At 40.9% G+C, this 18139-nt stretch overlaps 1 protein-coding gene across 1 annotated transcript; it reads right to left on the bottom strand.

Moving 5' to 3' along the window:
• On the bottom strand, positions 1-17631 carry dpp7 (dipeptidyl-peptidase 7). Its single transcript, XM_030725593.1, has 13 exons — positions 17484-17631; positions 15834-15957; positions 15618-15757; positions 15176-15339; positions 14461-14596; positions 8617-8698; positions 8233-8399; positions 6638-6698; positions 5695-5813; positions 4871-5027; positions 900-964; positions 754-824; positions 1-667 (listed from the first exon to the last, which is right to left on the bottom strand). Exons 1-13 carry the CDS (start codon positions 17565-17567, stop codon positions 556-558), a joined length of 1482 nt encoding a protein of 493 aa, XP_030581453.1. The 5' UTR covers positions 17568-17631; the 3' UTR covers positions 1-555.
• Between the last annotated feature and the right edge of the window lie 508 nt (positions 17632-18139).

Raw genomic sequence — 18139 nt, 5'->3', positions numbered from 1 at the left:
TACTGTAATTTATGCATAATGTATTGCAGCAATACATTATGCAGACATAGAAGCCTATAAAGTTTGATATATGGATTAAATAAGCTGCTGCTGCATGTTCTTCTGCTGGGAAAAATCAATGGTCAGCTGCAGATGGGAAAACATCATGATTGCACAAGTAGTCAAGTCACAACAGCTGGGGTTCAGAATTAGGGGGTCATCACATGGTTCATTTAGACTTCAAATAGTTCCTGGAAGTGCTTAACAGGCAATTAGAATGTGTGACTATAATGCCATAAAACTCCCCTTTTTTTGGTGATTAGCAATCAAAAAAAATGATCTACACTAGTTTATATACCATAGTTAGAATTAGAATTAGTTTTTAGCTGCAAGCCTTACCTGCCTCCTACACATATTTTATATATTTCACTTTATTTATTCATCTGAACATTTATACCACAATTTATTTTCATTTACTTATTTAATATTGATCACTATGGAGCCCCATATAACTATGCCATTTCTACAATTTGATTCTTCTAGAATTGTAGTTTGAATATCATTGCGTCCCAGTCCTCAAACAAACTTTTGTAATCTGGTCCTCTCCATCTTTACCCACTGTGCAATGAGGTCTGCTTCTGTCTTCCTGGCACTAACCACTGACACTGGATCAGCCTCATTAGATCCCCTGCAAAAAGCACACAGACATTAGTCATCACACTAGTTTTTAGGAGGGTTTACAAAAAAAGTGAAGATTGTTCCAGCTTTCTGTACCTCAGGTCCAGATGATGGGCTCCTCCAGAAATGTTGAGTGCTGTCAGTGAGGAGCTCAAGGACCTACGCACCTGAAGCACAAATAGCATTAAATGCATTAAAAGCATAGCCTCACTGAAGTGTATTCATTTGGCTGAAGCACTCACCCCTCCATTGGCCCATGGGTCCAGGTCTCCATTGGAGAAAATAATGTTGCTGGCTGTGGAGAGGGCTGAATACACAATAGTTCATCAGAAACAAAACAGGTAAATTTTCATCATTATTTATTTATTTTTAAATTTTGGCAACACTTTAAAATCAGTTTTTTTAACTGACTTGTATGATTTATTTTTTTACTAGCATTTTTTAAAAACTCCAATCCCCAAAAAAGTTGGGATGCTCTGTAAAATGTAAATAAAACAGAATGGAATGATTTGCAAATCTCATAAACCTGTATCTTATTCACAGTACAATCATAAACATATCAAATGTTTAAACTGAGAAAATTGATAATTTTATGAAAAATATTAGCTTATTTTAATTTGGATGACAACATGTCTCAAAAATGGAAATGGAAGAAACACAAGATGACTGTCAGTCTTCCTTGGTCTGGGGCTCCATGCAAGATCTCTCCTCGTAGGGTAAGGATGATTCTGAGAAAGCTCAGGAATCAGCCCAGAACTACACATGGGCACCTGGTCAATGACCTGAAGAGAGCTGGGACCACAGTCTCAAAGATGATTGTTAGTAACACACTATGCCATTATGGATTAAAATCCTGCAGGGCACACAAGGTCACCCTGCTCACGCCAGCATATGTTCAGGCCTGTTTGAAGTTCGCCAATGACCATCTGGATGATCCAGAGGAGGCATGGGAGAAGGTCATGTGGTCAGATGAGAACAAAATAGAGCTTTATGGTATCAACTCCACTCGCTGTGTTTGGAGGAAGAAGAAGGATGAGTAAAATCCTAAGAACACTGTCCCAACCGCGAAGCATGGGAATGGAAACATCATACTTTGGGGTGCTTTTCTGCGAAGGGGACAGGACAACTGAACCATCTTGAAGGGAGGATGGATGGGGTCACGTATCGTGAAATTTTGGCCAACAACCTCCTAAGATCATTGGGGTGGTGGCAGATGGGTCATGCTGGGTCTTCACACAGCACACAGCCAGGGCAACTAAGGAGTGACTCTGTAAGAAGCATTTCAAGGTCCTGGAGTGGCCTAGCCAGTCTCCAGACCTGACCCCCATAGAAAATCTTTGGAGGGAGCTCAAACTCAATGTTGCCCAGCAACAGCCCCAAAACCCAAAAGATCTGGAGAAGATCTGTATGCAGGAGCAGGCCAAAATCTCTGCCGCAGTGTATGCAAACTTGGTCAAGAACAACAGGAAACATCTGACCTCTATAATTGCAAAACAAAGGTTTCTGAACCAAATATTAAGTTCTGTTTTTCTATTGTATCAAATACTTATTTCATGCAATAAAATGTAAATTATTTAAAAATCATACAATGTGATTTTCTGGATCTTTTTTTAAGATTCTGTCTCTCACGGCTGAAGTGTACCTACGATAAAAATTACAGACCTCTCCTTTCTTGGTAGGTGGGAAAATTTGCAAAATCTGCAGTGTATCAAATTCTTATTTTCCCTACTGTACATGCAGTTGTGGTCAGAGGTCTACATCCATCCATGTACTGAGCTAATGTATTAACTATTAATTTCTAAATGCCAGTCTAATCCGTCCATCGGTCTTCTGTAACACCACTGTGCAGCCCAGGGAGAGATCTGATATCCCCCCAGAGCTTCGGAGAAGATGGCAGGGGTGTCGCACTGGAGTAGAACATCACAACAGGAAGAGATGGTACAGACCAGTTCTTCCATTCATCGTCACTGGGAATTTAAGATCCCTTCCCCAATAAGATGGAAGAATTAACGGCCGTAACCCAGCATCAGAGGGAATACTGGGAGAGCAGTATCCTACTGTTCATGGAAACATAGCTGACAGCGCAGAATCCAGACACAACTGCCACGCTGGAGGGTTTCACAATGATACGTACCGAAAGGATGAGAGACAGTGGTAAGAGGAAGGGTGGAGGGCTGGTTGTGTTTGTCAACGATAAATGGTGTAACCCCAGGCATATAACTGTTAAAGAGCATCTCTGCTGCAAGGACATTGCACTGTTAACATTCAGCATGTGGCTTCACTACCTACCGCGAGAACTATCGCATGTTATCATGATAGCAGTTTACATTCCTCCATCCGTTAACACTGAAGATGCATGCGAGGTCCTTCACTCAGCTGTTAGCAGGCTATAAACTCACCACCCTCAGGCCCTTCTCATTATCTCTGGAGGCTTCAATCATGCCTCTGCAACCTCCACCCTGCCCACATTCACCCATTATGTAACATGCCACACCAGAGACAATAAAATACTGGAGCTCTTCTATGCCAACTCTAAAGAGGCATACACATCATCACCCCTCCCTCCCCTTGGAAGATCCAACCACAACCTGATTCACCTCAGGCCTGTGTACAAACCCCTTGTACAGCAGCAACCAGCTGCTCCCGCACAGTGAGACGATGGTCTGATGAGTCTGAAGAGGCTCTGAGAGACTGTTTTGAAACAACAGTGTGGGAGGAACTGAGGTGCCGTTTACACGATACCGTTTTCATTTTGAAATGGCGTCGTTTTGATGCGTTTCGCCCTTCCGTTTACACGACAACGGAGTGAAAACGATGTGTTTCGGAAACGGAGTCCAGAGTGGAGCGTTTCAGAAACGCACCGGCTTGCGTTCTCGTGTAAACACTTGAAACCGGGGTGATTTGAAAACGGGCGACTCACACATGCGCACTATGGTTGCGACGGCCACAGTTTTTCGCGCATGCGCACATTGATAAACAGCACTCGTGGATTCACGAGTGCTTCTTATGCTTTTCTTGTGTTTTTACCGTTTTGTAATTCAGCGTTGTGTGCACCAGCGATCCAATCTCATCATCAGTCCACACAAAACCTCTCACATTGGCCATTTTGTAAATAATGAACAATTTGCCACACTACCTACTGTGTCACTCCACGCATGCGCGTCTTCCGTAAACAAACTTTGCAAAGAGAAAACCAATGCCAACTTGTGGCCTGGCATGGGAACTACATCGTTTTCATCGTTTCACATGTTATCGTGTAAACGCGGATCGTTTCTGAAACGCTATTGTGTAAACGGAAGGCTGAAACGCATCAAAATGACACCGTTTCCAGTGAAAACGGCATCGTGTAAACGGGGCCTATGTGACCCACATGTGGAGGACAATGACAGTCTTACTAATGCCGCGTTTCCATTAGTACCTACTCAGCGTGTGTTGACTCGACTCGGCACGACTCACCAACATTTGGTTTTGTTTCCATTACGATTGAGGACCACCTCAGTGTGGGTGGAGTCAATATAGCAACAGTCTCGTGACATTTATTTGTATGCGACTCAGTATGTGTTAGCTTTCATCTACACTGCTATGTTGCGCACTGCCATGTCGGCAGCAATTAGCTCAGTGTGGAGGTGGTGACGCAGAGAAGGGCGATAGCAAGGCTGTGCTCCATGTTGTCAAATGACTCCCACCCCATGTGTGACACTGTGACAGCTTTGAGGAGCTCCATCAGCAATAGGCTGCTGCACCCAAATGTTTAAGGGAGTGCTATCGCAGGTCTTTCCTCCCTGCAGCAGACTTTTTAACCAGCACTGCTCCCAGACTTAGAAGTGGTCTATTGTGTTCACTATTACTAGCACTGTACAATATACTTCATTTCAAATAGGTTTGGTATTTATTTAGTGCAATAAACAGGTGCAATATAATCCATTTTGCAATATAATCTTCATATAGTATATTCTGTCCTCCATCATGTACATATTATTTATACTGGTACAAATTGTCTATACTGTACATATTGTTTATACAGATTTTTTGAAATCATTCTTTCTACTTACCTACTATACTTTCATATTTTTATTTATTTTTTATTTTACCTCTTATACTTTATTTTATTGTATCCTAGTTTGTTGTCTGTATAATACCTTTGCTGCTGCTACACTGAATTTCCCCATTGTGGGACTAATAAAGGGATTTCTTATTCTTATTCAGTTCTCACCATCACCCCAGAACTGGATTTTGAGCCAGCCAGGGCGTGGAACCACAGCCCAGCGTTTGGAGCAGTACAGTCTCCGGATTTCCTTAGTGAAAGCCATTGGAGGAAACATGTCTGTCTCATTGTTGCTCTCATAGCACAGCTCGATCTCTGTGCATGCCTGCAACAACACAGTAGCAGAGGGGTCACTGAAAATCATCTTTAAAATGAACAAGATATATTTAATCAAAAATTCTGCCAGAATGAATAAAATGCACAGTGTGATCTTGATCTTATTTGGCATTTCCATTTTTGTGTAAAAGGTATGAATTGTGAATTTTCTGTCTGAATGTGAACCTTGCTTTGCTGATACCATCCCATAATAACAAGACCTGTGTTAACAGATTAATGCAACTGAAACTGGTAGCAACTTTTGGACAATATCTTTTTTTAAGGGTAGTTCTAACCTGGCCTACTTCTCGTACCGTCAGTGGGGTTAACAAAAACTTCTCATTTTGTCCCTGACTGCATTATCATAAATAACCTTCAGAATTTTGTTTCCCTCAGTATCAATGTCAGAAAGTCTGTCATAATTTTTACAAATTGTTTATTTTGAGCTCCATATTAACATGATTCAATCTCCTGTTCCACCACATCATAACTGAGTTTTACATGATTCACATCTGGGGCCAGATACATAAATCTCCATATAGGGTCACTAAAACTGTGCTCACAAAGTAAAAATTAAGCTGATTCCATGTTAGGATCAGCTATCAACATCCTCTCAACGTATTTAGTTAATCTGTAATGCCACAAGCTATACCAAGTGTCAGTGGATGTTGGTGTACCTGATAGTCCCAGGCCAGGCTGTCAAAGCCCAGTCCACAGCCAGTGGGATCAGCACATTCCAAATATAGACTGTACAAATCAAAACAGGTCAGAGTCCCAGTTGCATTGTATACAATCCCTGAAAGGTGGATTGCATCAAGGTTTAAAGAGAGAGAGAGAGAGAGAGAGAGAGAGAGAGAGAGAGAGAGAGAGAGAGAGAGAGAGAGAGAGAGAGAGAAAGAGAGAGAGAGAGAGAGAGAGAGAGAGAGAGAGAGAGAGAGAGAGAGAGAGAGAGAGAGAGAGAGAGAGAGAGAGAGAGAGAGAGTATTGAAATTAGTCCAGCATAAAGAATCAAAGAAAAAAGTATAATCTCTAAAAGTACCACAGGTCCATACTGAAGGCCTTATTATGTGAGGTACTGCAAAGTTTTATATACAACAGTGATAAAATAAGATAATAAAAAATACTGTTAGCCACCAGTGCTACCCCTCAGCCTCCTTGCAGCAGAATCTTTAGGTGGCACAAATCCCCTGGAAGTACAAGTTCTAGAACACATAATTACTAGACCTCAGTAGATTTTAGCCCTTTAAGACCTATAATAGAAGTCCGCCAGACCATATCTTTACAGTTATATATGCTGTAGTACCATCTTGTGGAATATTTCAACTCACTATACATCGATAGAATCTTCAGAATCCTAATTATAATATGTATGAAGGAAATACATAGGTATCTAAAAAGTGCACAAAGAAGCATAACATGCTAATGCACACGATAAAGCGCAAGGAGTAAGTTTTGTTATTTGTGCTTTCTACGCGATTTTTGTGAACCCATTAGAGGAAGGATACAGCGCTCTGGGACATCTTTGCTTTCCTGTCTTCTCTCCACTGTCTTATAAAGGCTAAAAAAAATCTGAGTACTTTATCATTTGTTCAGAGCAGGGACTACACAGGGAGTTCTTACCTGCAGTATCCCTGAGGTTAACTAGCAGGTCCAGTCCCCTCAGCATGGTTTTGCAGGCTACCTGGAAGGAAAAAGTCATGTAATATTTTGTCACCTTTGTTGCTTGTTTAAGAGGACGTGGTGTGTGTGTGTGTGTTGGTTGGTTGGTTTGGGGGGGGTGAGGGGGTGGGGCACTTGTCTCACAGAGAAAAGGGCTACTGTAATGTAAATGGTTAATGGACTAGCTCTTATATAGCACTTTTCTACTCAGTCGGAGCACTCAAAGCGCTTACACAACACGTTTTACATTTACCCATGCACTCAAGCACTTCCATGTTTCTACTAAGCTAAGTGCTTTTTAATTAACTAACATTCACACACATTCATACTCCGACAGGACGGTCGGAGAGCAACTTGGGGTTAAGTATCTTGCCCAAGGATACATTGGCATGTAGCCTGGAGTAGCCAGGAATCGAACCGCTGACCTTCTGATCAGTAGGTGACCTGCTCTACCTACTGAGCTACAGCCACCCCAAGTCCACAGTTGTTCAGAATGATCTCCACGATAAAACATTTCTATTATTTAGGGTCAGGGGTCATCAACTACATTTGTTCATATTTTTTCCTCCTCCTAGACTAGTCTTGATTTCAGTAATATTCGGGGAGGGCGGATGGAGAGAGCTCTGGCGGGCCAGATGTGGCCCACAGGCCGCCAGTTGACATTCACTAATTTAAGTATTTGAAAAATCTAAGTAGCCTAACTTTAGCCACTTAGCATGAAATCTTGCTGTAATGACAGACTGTCTCCTCATATGTTACAGTGACAAAATTAGAATTATTATGGCGGCTGCTGGTGTTATCAACAGGTGGCATAGCTTTTAAATCTGTTTATACTTTAACTGGAGATCATCCATCCATCCATTCGCTTCCGCTCATCCTGTTCAGGGTCGCAGGGGGGCTGGAGCCTATCCCAGCTGTCATAGGGCGAGAGGCAGGGTACACCCTGAACAGGTCGCCAGCCTGTTGCAGGGCCAACACAGAGAGACAAACAACCTTTTACACTCACATTCACGCGCTCAGTCATACCTATGGGCAATTTATAGTAGCCAATCAACCTAACCCCAGTAAGTGCATATCTTTGGAATGTGGGAGGAAACTGGAGTACCCGGAGGAAACTCACACAAGCACGGGGAGAACATGCAAACTCCATACAGAGAAAGGGAGAGGCCTGGGCCAAGGTGGATTCGAACCCAGGCCTTCCAGATGGTATTGTAACTGTGAGGCAGGAGTGCTAACCACTGCACCACCGTGCTGCCCTAATTGGAGATCATTCTTCTGAATTTCTGAATTTTGCATACCCACCCTCCCTCCCCCTTTTCTCTGGCTATCAACCTCTCTCAAAAGGTATCAGAGGAATCTGCCAGGCACAGAGTTGTCACTGATCCTCAGTGAGGTCTTCCCCAAATCATAGCCCCTGACCTAGCTTGTTGCTTCATTTGTATTTTGTACTGGGATCCTTGCTACTGAAAAAGTCTTTATTAGAGTTTTGTATTTCTCTGTAACATAGTATAGTGCATTCTGTCTCAGACAAGGAACTCAAACCCTTGCTTAAGTACCTTGACAGGGTTGGCAGGCATGTTGCCCATAAAGTGAGTGCTGTAGGGGTAGTCAAGCATGGCCATTAGCGTGAAGGCATTCCTTAAAAGGCCATTCAGCTGATGGATGTCCTGAGGAGATGATGGAGGCTTACACAGAGCAAATGCTGCTTGGATATGACCGTAATCTGGCAACAACAGAATGAAGAATTCTTACAGTATTTTTCAATTTTAATTACATAATACAGCAGATTTATAGTCAGAATTCCTTGACATTGAGGGAAAAAAAATCACTTAAAATATATAATGTTTTAGTACGTTGTGCTGCCATAGCAACACTGAATAATTTATAGTAAATTTAAGGCCATCTTTTCTTGAGGAGGAAACTTAATCACAGATATTTACCCTGTCGTTCAGACAACTCTTTCAGCTGATGAAAAGCTCCTCTCACAGCATTTGTACATTCAGGGGCAACACTCTCAAAGTCCTGGGGAAAAAAAAAAGGCTTTTTTAAAAAATGTTTAATTTTCTTTCAAAAGTTTTGTTTGTTCAGATATTCTGAAAATTAATGTTCAGGGTTTTATAGAACTATATCCATCCACCAATCCATCTTTTTTAATTGCTTGTCAAATTCAAGTAACGGGTAGCTGACACTATTGTTTACTATCCATTTTAAAGATGAAAATTACCGAACAAAATACCATTCTTTGCATTTCAAAAATTCAGTAGCAAGAAAAGTCAGAGTTCCCTTTTCTTGCGGGGTTATGTTGCATTAGAATTATTTTAATATCCTTCCTTTCCTTTGCCCCATTTTAACTATTATTATGACACTGCAGTGGAAAACACACTCTTCATAGCAGGAGTATGATATCTGGATATTTTGAAAATACTGATGAAAAACTGAACCATGGAGCCTAGTCAGTGAAATTAGATTAAGGGCGTTGGTTTAACTTCAGCTTATTTAAAAAACTTGACCATTTTGTGTTTGCCATAATCTGCTGAAGTTAACAATACCCTTAATATCAAATTATCTGTTCCAGATCTCTTCCAGGTCTTTTTGGAAAGGTTTGCAAACCCATCACATCTGTCAGGCCACATTCCAGTTGCAGTTCTATTTCCTCCCTTCTCCTGCAACTGTTACTCCAAAAAACGGGAAGAGCTCAGCACGCCCTGGTCAGACAGAGTTTCATGCAAATTTTCACACATCAGTCATAAGTCCTGATGTAAACAGAGGTGTCAGAGTCCTATAGTTAATGGTCCACATATGGTCCAGTTTGTTTTCAGATGTTTCAAACTATTAAAATCACTGCATAATAACCTACATGAAAAACTATTTTAATCTGAAATATTTACATTTTCTCATTTAATGAGCAACCCATTTACAAAAAGATGAACTGCCTCAAATGTCTTAAGAAAAATAAGAGCAGTTTGAACAATATTTTTTCACTGTCCACATTTATTAAGTCTACTGTCTTGTACATTACAATCAATTTACAGATCAAAGTTGATCTATGAAGGCACAAAACAGTTCTGGGGAATTTAGAGGCCAGAAAAGCAGCATGATAAGACTTGAACCTGTGTGACTATTAATATTTCCTTTCTTTCTAACTAGCTTCTGTCTTTCCTTCCTTTTTTATTTTCCTCTGTTCTCTGCATTTTTGTGCGAATAATATTATTAAAGGTTAAGAGTTAGGTGTGATGCCTGTCTTACAGTTTTACACTGCCTTTTCAACAGGCCTTGAAAACCATCTGTTGCTTATAGTTAGTCCAATTTACTCCATATCATTACTACTGCATATATGCCGCACATTTCATCACAAGTCATCTGCTTTAAAGGCTTGAATAGAGGTGTCTTCAGCCAGGACACGCTGGGGCGTGATATACCATACCATACCACCTTTATTTATAAAAGCACTTTAAAACAACCACAGCTGACATAAAGTGCTGTACATTAAAACATACAAATAAATAAATAAAAATAATCAAATTCTTTCAAGTTTAAAAACATACAGTTGAAAACTAGGTCTTGCTGGGGTCAAAAGCCAAGGAAAAAAGAACTTTAAAAGTGGACAGGGGCCTCTCTAACATGCAAAGACAAGTTACTCCATAATTTAGGAGCAATGATTGAGAAAGCCCTGTCCCTTCCTTCTCGATCTCTGTATCTCCAGGAGCAGCTGGTCTGCTGACCTGAGAGACTGACAAGGTATGTAGGGATGAAGAAGCTCAGAGAGGTAAGGCAGGGGAGGACTGTGCAAAGATTTGAAAACAAAAGTAAGAATTTTTAAAATGAATTCTAAAATATACAGGCAACCAATGAAATGAGGCCAAGTCAGAGGTTATGTGCTCTCTCTTCCGAGTTCCTGTCAAAAGTTGCACAGCGGCATTATGAACCAGCTGCAGACACGAGAGTAGCGATTTACTGTCTCCCACAGAAAGTGAGTTACAGTAATCAAGACAAGGTGAAATAAAAGCATGGATCATTGTTTCAAAGTGCTGCCTAGGAAGAAAATATTTTACTGCTGTTTACTGATCACCCTAAAACCAAGATCAGTAATAACAGGTTTAAAATATATGTCCAAGGATCCCAAGTCAACAGAGGAGGACTTACAGGGGCCACTGGGTCCAAACGTCATCACCTCTGTTTTCTTTTCATTAAAACCTAAAGTTCAGGGTCAGCCAAGCTTTAATATCACCTAGGCATGCCAGGAGATGGTTTATGGAAGGGACATCCTTCTGCTTCAAGGGCAAATAAATTTGGCAATTGTCAGCATAACAATGAAATGAGATTCCATGTCTTCTGAGCATAGAATCCAGAGGCAGTAAATACAGTGTGAAGAGCAGTGGCATAGAATTGAGCCCTGTGGGACATCACATGACAGAGAAGCAGCAGATGATTCAGAACCAAGAATGTTCGCAGAAAAAAAAAATCTATCTGCCAAGTAAGAACTAAACCATTTAAGTAGGGTGCCACCAATACCCACTAAGTAATATAATCAAGATATTAAAATGTTGCAGTCTACTGTGTCAAAGGCAACAGTTAAGTCAAGCAAAATGCAGGACAGCACGGTTACCGGAATCACATGCAAGAAGGATGTCATTAAAAACCCTCATTAAAGCAGATTCTGTGCTATGAAGGATCTTAAAACCTGACTGAAAGACAAGGCAGCTTGGAAATGGGCCAGTAATTAGCCAGCATAGTATGACCAAGGCCAGGTTTCTCAAGCAGGGGCTGCACTACTGCATGCTAAAAATTAGCAGGTACCACACTGCTATTTATAATGGCAAGAACAGGTTGCCCTATACTTAGATAAAAATTCTTTAAAAAAAAATTGTGAAGGGACAAGATCATGGAGGGAACCTGATGCTTAATATGGCCAACCACATCCTCTAAAAGTGAAAGAGTCACAGACTCAAACAGTAAAAAGAGAAGAGCAATGGACAAAAACAGAGGGGTCAGAATCAGGAGCTGTGGTGGTAGCAACCTTTTCAATAAAATAAACAGTTTATACACCAATGAACACATGACCAAGAAAAACCCAGACATAGCAAAAAAAGCATGCATACTAAAAAGGCAAAACAAAATTCAGTCAATGTAGACAGCAACCTGCAAGGTCTTCATCAAACTCAAAGTATCACCAGGAGAGGCAAGAGTTAATTGAACAATTTAATCAATAATTCCAGAAACATTAACTAAAATACAGGCTAAAACCCCTCATCATGAAGTTGAACAAATTACTGCGTCCATGGTAAATGGACTGATTCTTTTATAGTGCTTTTCTACACACAAAGAGCTTTATACAACATATCATTCACCACTTTTTTCTATGCCTAAGTGCTTTTTATATAACATAACTCCAATGAACACAGGATGCATGCATGCAGACTGGAGAATCCAGGGATTGAACCATCAACCTTCTGATTAGCAGATGACCTGTTCTACCTCCTGAGCTACAGCCACCCCAAATAATCAATGAATTGTCTGATGACAGAATTCCTGTGAAGAACTTTTTCCAACAATATACAAGCTACAGCTAACAGTGTCAATGAGAACAATGAGAAAATGAGAATGTTGGACTAAAACCATTTCACTACACAGAACATAAATTACAAGACTCTGAAAATGCAATTGATCCTGAAAATGTGAAAGGGCGCCAGGGTGGCTCAGTGGTTGAGCAGGGGGCCACGTATGACACGTGGCAGTGCAGATGGCGCAGGTTCACATCAAATCCTTTACAGATTTGCCACTGCCCCCAGTCACATAATGACACAAGCTGCGCAGCAATAAAAGAATCAGAAATACACTTCTGTGTACACACAGTGAGTTATTGCTCACATAATAAATTGCACAGATGAACCATAGTGTCACCCATTAAGGAAGGAGTTACAGACTTTGATGGCCACAGATAGGAATACCCTCCTCTGGTGCTCTGTGGTGCATTTTGGTGGGATGAGTCTTGCACTAAATGTGCTCCCATGTCTCATCACTGTGTCATAAAGTGCATCGTCAGAACAGAAACAATGCAAGACATGTTCCACATCACAGGGATGCTCTGGAGACTCAGGCTCATGTTGAAGACATGGTGCAGTACTCCACAAAGCTGGGTGGCACAGGCTTTAAGCACCCTGGGGGAGACCAGGGTGCTTAAAGGCCTTGTTTGTGTGGAGTCTTTTCAGTTGTCTTCTCACCTGGTCAGGAGTGAGACTAACTGTAGAAGTGTTGGGTGGGGTGGAAGTGTGAAGTGGGCTATCACAGGAGGGGGCAGCTATTAGGAGGTGGAGTGGAGTGGAGTGGACTGTTGAGAACCTACAGCAGAGGAGTCAGGATGGGGGAAGACAGAGCCTGTAGTGTCAAATCTGTTAAAAAAACAGATCCCTAATAATTGTCTTCAGTTCCCACCTCCTCCCTGTCTCCAGCTCTGAAGACCGTCTTCTTATTGTTAAGGAAAACTTTAATGTCCTTTGTTATCCACGGCTTGTTCTTTGGGTAGCATTTAACAATCATGCTGACCCACAACTATATGGCCACATATAGCTCCAACACCATCATTAAGTTTACAGATGACACCACCATGCAGACGAGTCCGTGTACAGTGAAAAGGGGAGAGCCCTGACATGGTGTCAGGACCACAACCTGCTGCTTAACGTCAGCAAGACCAAGGATCTCATTGCGGACTACGGGAGACTACAGGGTGGAGGGCACACCCCTATTCACATTGAAGGGACAGAGGTGGAGAGAGTCAGCTGCTTCAGGTTCCTGGAGGTCAACATCAGTGAGGATCTGAGCTGGTCACATCATGTGGATGTGCTCAGAAAAGCAGAGAGACAACGGCTCTTCTTTCTGCGGCGGCTGACAAGGTTTGATGTGGACCCCAGAATACTTACTAACTTCTATTGATGTACCATGGAGAGTACTGTGTCTAGCTGCATCACCACCTGGTATGGAAGTTGTAGTGCTCTGGATCACAAAGCTCTATGGAGGGTGGTCAGATCAGCTCAATTTATTATCAGGTCTGATTTGCCAGGCATCAAGGACCTCTACAGACAGTGCTGTAGGAGGAAAGCCCAGTGGATCCTCTCTGATCCAAGCCACCACAGCCATTCATTTTTCATGCTCCTGCCATCAGGCAGGCGGCACAAGAGCATCCAGACCCGCACCATCCAATAACTTTGCTTTTGGTTATATGTGAAATATTGAGGGGCATAGGCCTGAGCCAGTGGTGAGGTGCCATTGTTACCTGTAAATGACAATACTAAACTAAACAATCCTGGTTAGGACAGTGGTGTCCAGACAAAAGTTAATGTAGCCTGTGATGTATTCTGTGGTCTTATATCCCCTCTTCTCCATAAGCTTCCATTGTTTCACCCTCGCTTTTCCTGTAAGCTGTTTCCTCCTCTGCATTCCCTATGTGTCCGTCTCCAAAGCACCTCAGGAATTTATTTATCATGGTCACCATGTCAGCTGGCTTCATTACGATCAGGTGATCTCAGGTCTAAACAAAGCGGCCATGTTGCTGCGTAACGGTGGACCAGGAAAGTGAAAGAAGCACTTTCACAGCGAAAAAAGCCGACCAAAACTCTCTCTACTAGTATGTTTCAAGAGGACACAGCTTCACTAAGTTGTCCCATCTAAATAAAGTTAAATAAAAGTTAAAAAGAAAAATGAAAAATACAAACGGGAACACTGTAACAGCACTGCATGGTTCCGCACATTGGCACGATCATTAAAAGGAAGAAATTATATGGACTTACAGCTGTAACATCTCGGAAAAACTGCCTGGAGTCTCCCAGCCCAGCGGTAGACAGGATAGGGGCACTGGCTGCCAGAGCTCCAGCCACTATGTTTGGATACTTGATTCGCATATAAACTGACAGCATTCCACCATAACTGCACGAACAGATGAGCAAATCATACACAATACTATATTTTTAATCTTAAAATAACTCATGACATAATTTTCACACATGACAGAATGATAAATACCTGTGTGTGTAAACCTGCCAAACTATCATCAATTTGTCAATATACACTTGGCGTAGTTCAGATCAGCTTCTGGATGCAGATACTTTCATGTTAAATCTGGTATCTGATTCCCAAGCAGCACGCATGCTGGAAATGCCTTTTAGTAACCACATACTTTCAGATTATCTGTAGGTTTGTTTAGTTTAAAGAATTTCATTTCAGAACCAAGGATGTGCAAAAAATCTGTTTAAGGTAGGCTATTAGAAACTAGAACAAAAAATTAGTTAACTCTAGGATAGTGACATAAATATTTATTTAAATCAGCTTCAGCAACTATTTTTATTGCACTACTTTGTTGATCTGTCCCAATGTTAGTAAAGTAAAGAAATAAATGTATACATATAGTGTAAAGACAGATAAAAACAATGTCACATAAACATGATTCAAATTTAACAAGTCACACAAGTGGAGAACAACAACATCGAAGAGTTAGGTGCGTCATACCTGCCACCGAACACGATGACAGGACAGTCTGTGGCTCCCAGCTGCTGTTTCAGCTCAGTGATCATAACCGCGTAGTCAGCCAGGGCCTGCTCCACTGTCAGCAGGCTGACCTGAGGCACGCTGAAGGAGTTGTTGCCAAATGGCAGAGATTCACCATAGTACCTCTGGAAGACAGTGACAAACACCCAAACCCAAGTTCAAGCTTTCTGCAACATTCAAAAGACGTGCAGCCAAGGTCCAAGCTGTAGTACATCACAGATCAAGCATGACGAAGTGCTCCTAACTCCTCCTTTATCTGTAGTCACAAGAGGTTTATTAGGAGTGAAAACTCAGCAGACTGTCCACTTCTCTTTCTAAGCTAAACAAGATATACAAATTCTCTTGAGCCACTAACAGACTGGCCATTAACACTGTTTTATGAGTTGTAGATGAGTTTTCTTACATGCTCAGCAAATATGACTAGTGCCCTCTGCTGTGCAGCTAACTCTGTGATGAATCCAGAGTTCAGGGCAAAGTCCCAGATGTTTCCTTCATTGCCAGTGTAGAAGAAGATGGGGCCATAGCCTTTCTTCCAGTACTGATCTAGGAGAACAGGAGAGCAGAACATGTGGCATTTGGTGCTAAATTTCTTATAGTATTAGGAGGGAACTTGTTTTACCTGTGATCAGGTAGCGCTGATTAAATGTCCCATTTCCCATGCTGTTGAAGTTGAAATGATCCAGAGTCTGAGTAAAAAACTTCTCTGTGAAGTGTGGATCTGTGCTGCCATCATAATTTCTTGACTAGAAAAATTAATGAAATGTACAGCATGTTATACTATGTGACTATTATCCACACAACTTTATGAGGCTCAAGCATTTCACACACTAAGACTTTAAACAGGAATGTCATGTGACAATTTTGTTGTAAAATGTGCTGAAATATATAATTTTAGAGTATGTGCAAAAAATTTAATTTTAACAACTCAAAGTAATTCACAAATATGTTAATTTTTTTCCTTTGTCAAAGCATTTTCTGTTTTCTAGTCAAATGTGGCATTTACATTCACTGAGAGTTATTTTGTTCTTGTTTGCAAGAAATAAACAAGTTCTAAGTAATTTGTTTGTTTTAGTCATATAAAGCATAATTTGATCCATAACTATTTCATATATGCAAATGAACTGAACCTAAATTCACGGAACCGTGGCTTCTGTATCCCAATATGAACCGAACCCTAGTCAAATTTAGCACGCTTTCTAAGGACAGTCTCGTTATCGTTTTCACCAAGTTATGTGCCACTACCTTAAGCACTTTAGTGCCACCATTGGGGAAAAGTTGGACTTGCATTTGCAGTTATAACTTGTTGCTAGTATGTCATTTTATGCCATATTGATTTTTCTGCCTTATTAGATTTTATGAAAATCCTTCAAAAGTTTTCACAGGTCACTAAGTTTGTCCAGTGTTAACCAAACTGAGTTTTCAGGCCAAGCCTCGCAAAAGTTGCAAGGCTTTGGATTTTTGATTTTCCAAAGCACTTCAAAATCAGCCAAAAAGCAATTGAGCTCATACCGCTGCAACACTTTAGCCTATCAAATCCAAACAAGTAGACTTGGGACCCCTTCAGAAGGAAGCACAAGAATTTTGGTGACAAGTAACCTTTAGGGGTCACTGTAATTAGTAAAAATGTGTGACCAATAAAGACTGAGCGTGATAAGTGAAAGTTTTGATGTTGACTAAATTGACTGAGCCGCCTTATTGGATTTTATACAAAGTGAAACAAATTGTCCACAGGTTGCAAAACATTTGTCCTAATTTCATGAAACTTGATATATATGATCTTCAGGGCAAGTCTCACAAACGTTTCATTTTGGTTTGCAGAAGCATTTGTCCACAACAATTAATTAAATTTGATGGCAAAGCCCCCCAAAAGGCATTGAGTTTATTTCTCAACAATCCTTTGGCCTATCAAGACCAAACTTCAAAGTAGTCTTTTTGGTGTCATTACACCTTTGGGGAGCGCTGTAATTTACACAAGTGTGCTTTACCATAAAACTTGCTGTAAGCTCTTAGCACCTCTTCCTTGCTATTCTCACACCTTGCTTCCTAGCAACTGTTGGAAATTTGTACGTTTACCTGTATTACCAGAATACTTTAAAACTTTAATGCGCCTCACATGGACACCCACTCAAACAGAGGACAGTTTCGTTAACTGAACCAAATATACTTTTGAGAAACATTGACTGAGTAACGGATCACGAGACTTGCGTCTGACTAACCAACGTGAAACCAAAATATGAGAAAAATAATAACATAAAAAATTAAACGTTACCTGATAATAAAGATACGGCAGACTGTGCAGCACATCGGCAGAAAATGCTAATGCCACAGAGAAAAAAAACAATATCTTGCTCATATTCCACGGAGGATGTTAAAAAACCACTTCACAGCACATTTGAACAGGGTAACTCGAGTTTTCATTCTACTGCGCCTGCGCTGAACTCACGCATCACATGATTCAATGTTGTGATCGATGACGTGTAGATCAGGAAATTCAAGTAAGCCTAGATAAAAGGCAAAAAATAAACCGATAGGCAAAAAACAATTGCTTATAATTTAAAAATATAATTTAATTGCTTACCAAAACTGATTTATCACGTTTTAGTAATTTACTGGGCTGGAAAATATACTGTAGGACGTTGGGGGTAAGGTCAATAATATAACTGGGGTGATTCTGGGCTGACCCTTTCAGATGTAAAGAAAACTGCACCACTTTAAAAACCTTGAGGACAAAACTTTAACAATTTATTACATTTATCACTGTAAAATTGATTTGAGGATTTTATCATTTATGGTACATCATCACGAAATTCAGAGAACACAGAAATCTCTTCATGTCAGGGATAAGGCTGAAAACTGATACGGAATGAATATGAGCTTCAGGTCCGCAGACAAGGCTGGTTCTGTCCTGCCATGTTAGCATAGCCA

Source organism: Archocentrus centrarchus, unplaced genomic scaffold, assembly GCF_007364275.1.
Source record: "Archocentrus centrarchus isolate MPI-CPG fArcCen1 unplaced genomic scaffold, fArcCen1 scaffold_63_ctg1, whole genome shotgun sequence".
Classification (NCBI taxonomy): Eukaryota; Metazoa; Chordata; class Actinopteri; order Cichliformes; family Cichlidae; genus Archocentrus; species Archocentrus centrarchus.
This window is presented reverse-complemented; position numbering and strand designations above follow the sequence as displayed.

What these genes read in the sequence shown, in the direction of transcription:
- dpp7 (XM_030725593.1), bottom strand. Translation starts at nt 17,567, where the DNA reads ATGAGCAAGATATTGTTTTTTTTCTCTGTGGCATTAGCATTTTCTGCC. An exon ending in GCCTGGCCTGGGACTATCAG is followed by an intron (nt 5,028 to 5,694) that starts GTACACCAACAT and finishes GTGTTGTTGCAG; the next exon opens with GCATGCACAGAGATCGAGCT. An exon ending in GCCCATCATCTGGACCTGAG is followed by an intron (nt 668 to 753) that starts GTACAGAAAGCT and finishes TGCTTTTTGCAG; the next exon opens with GGGATCTAATGAGGCTGATC.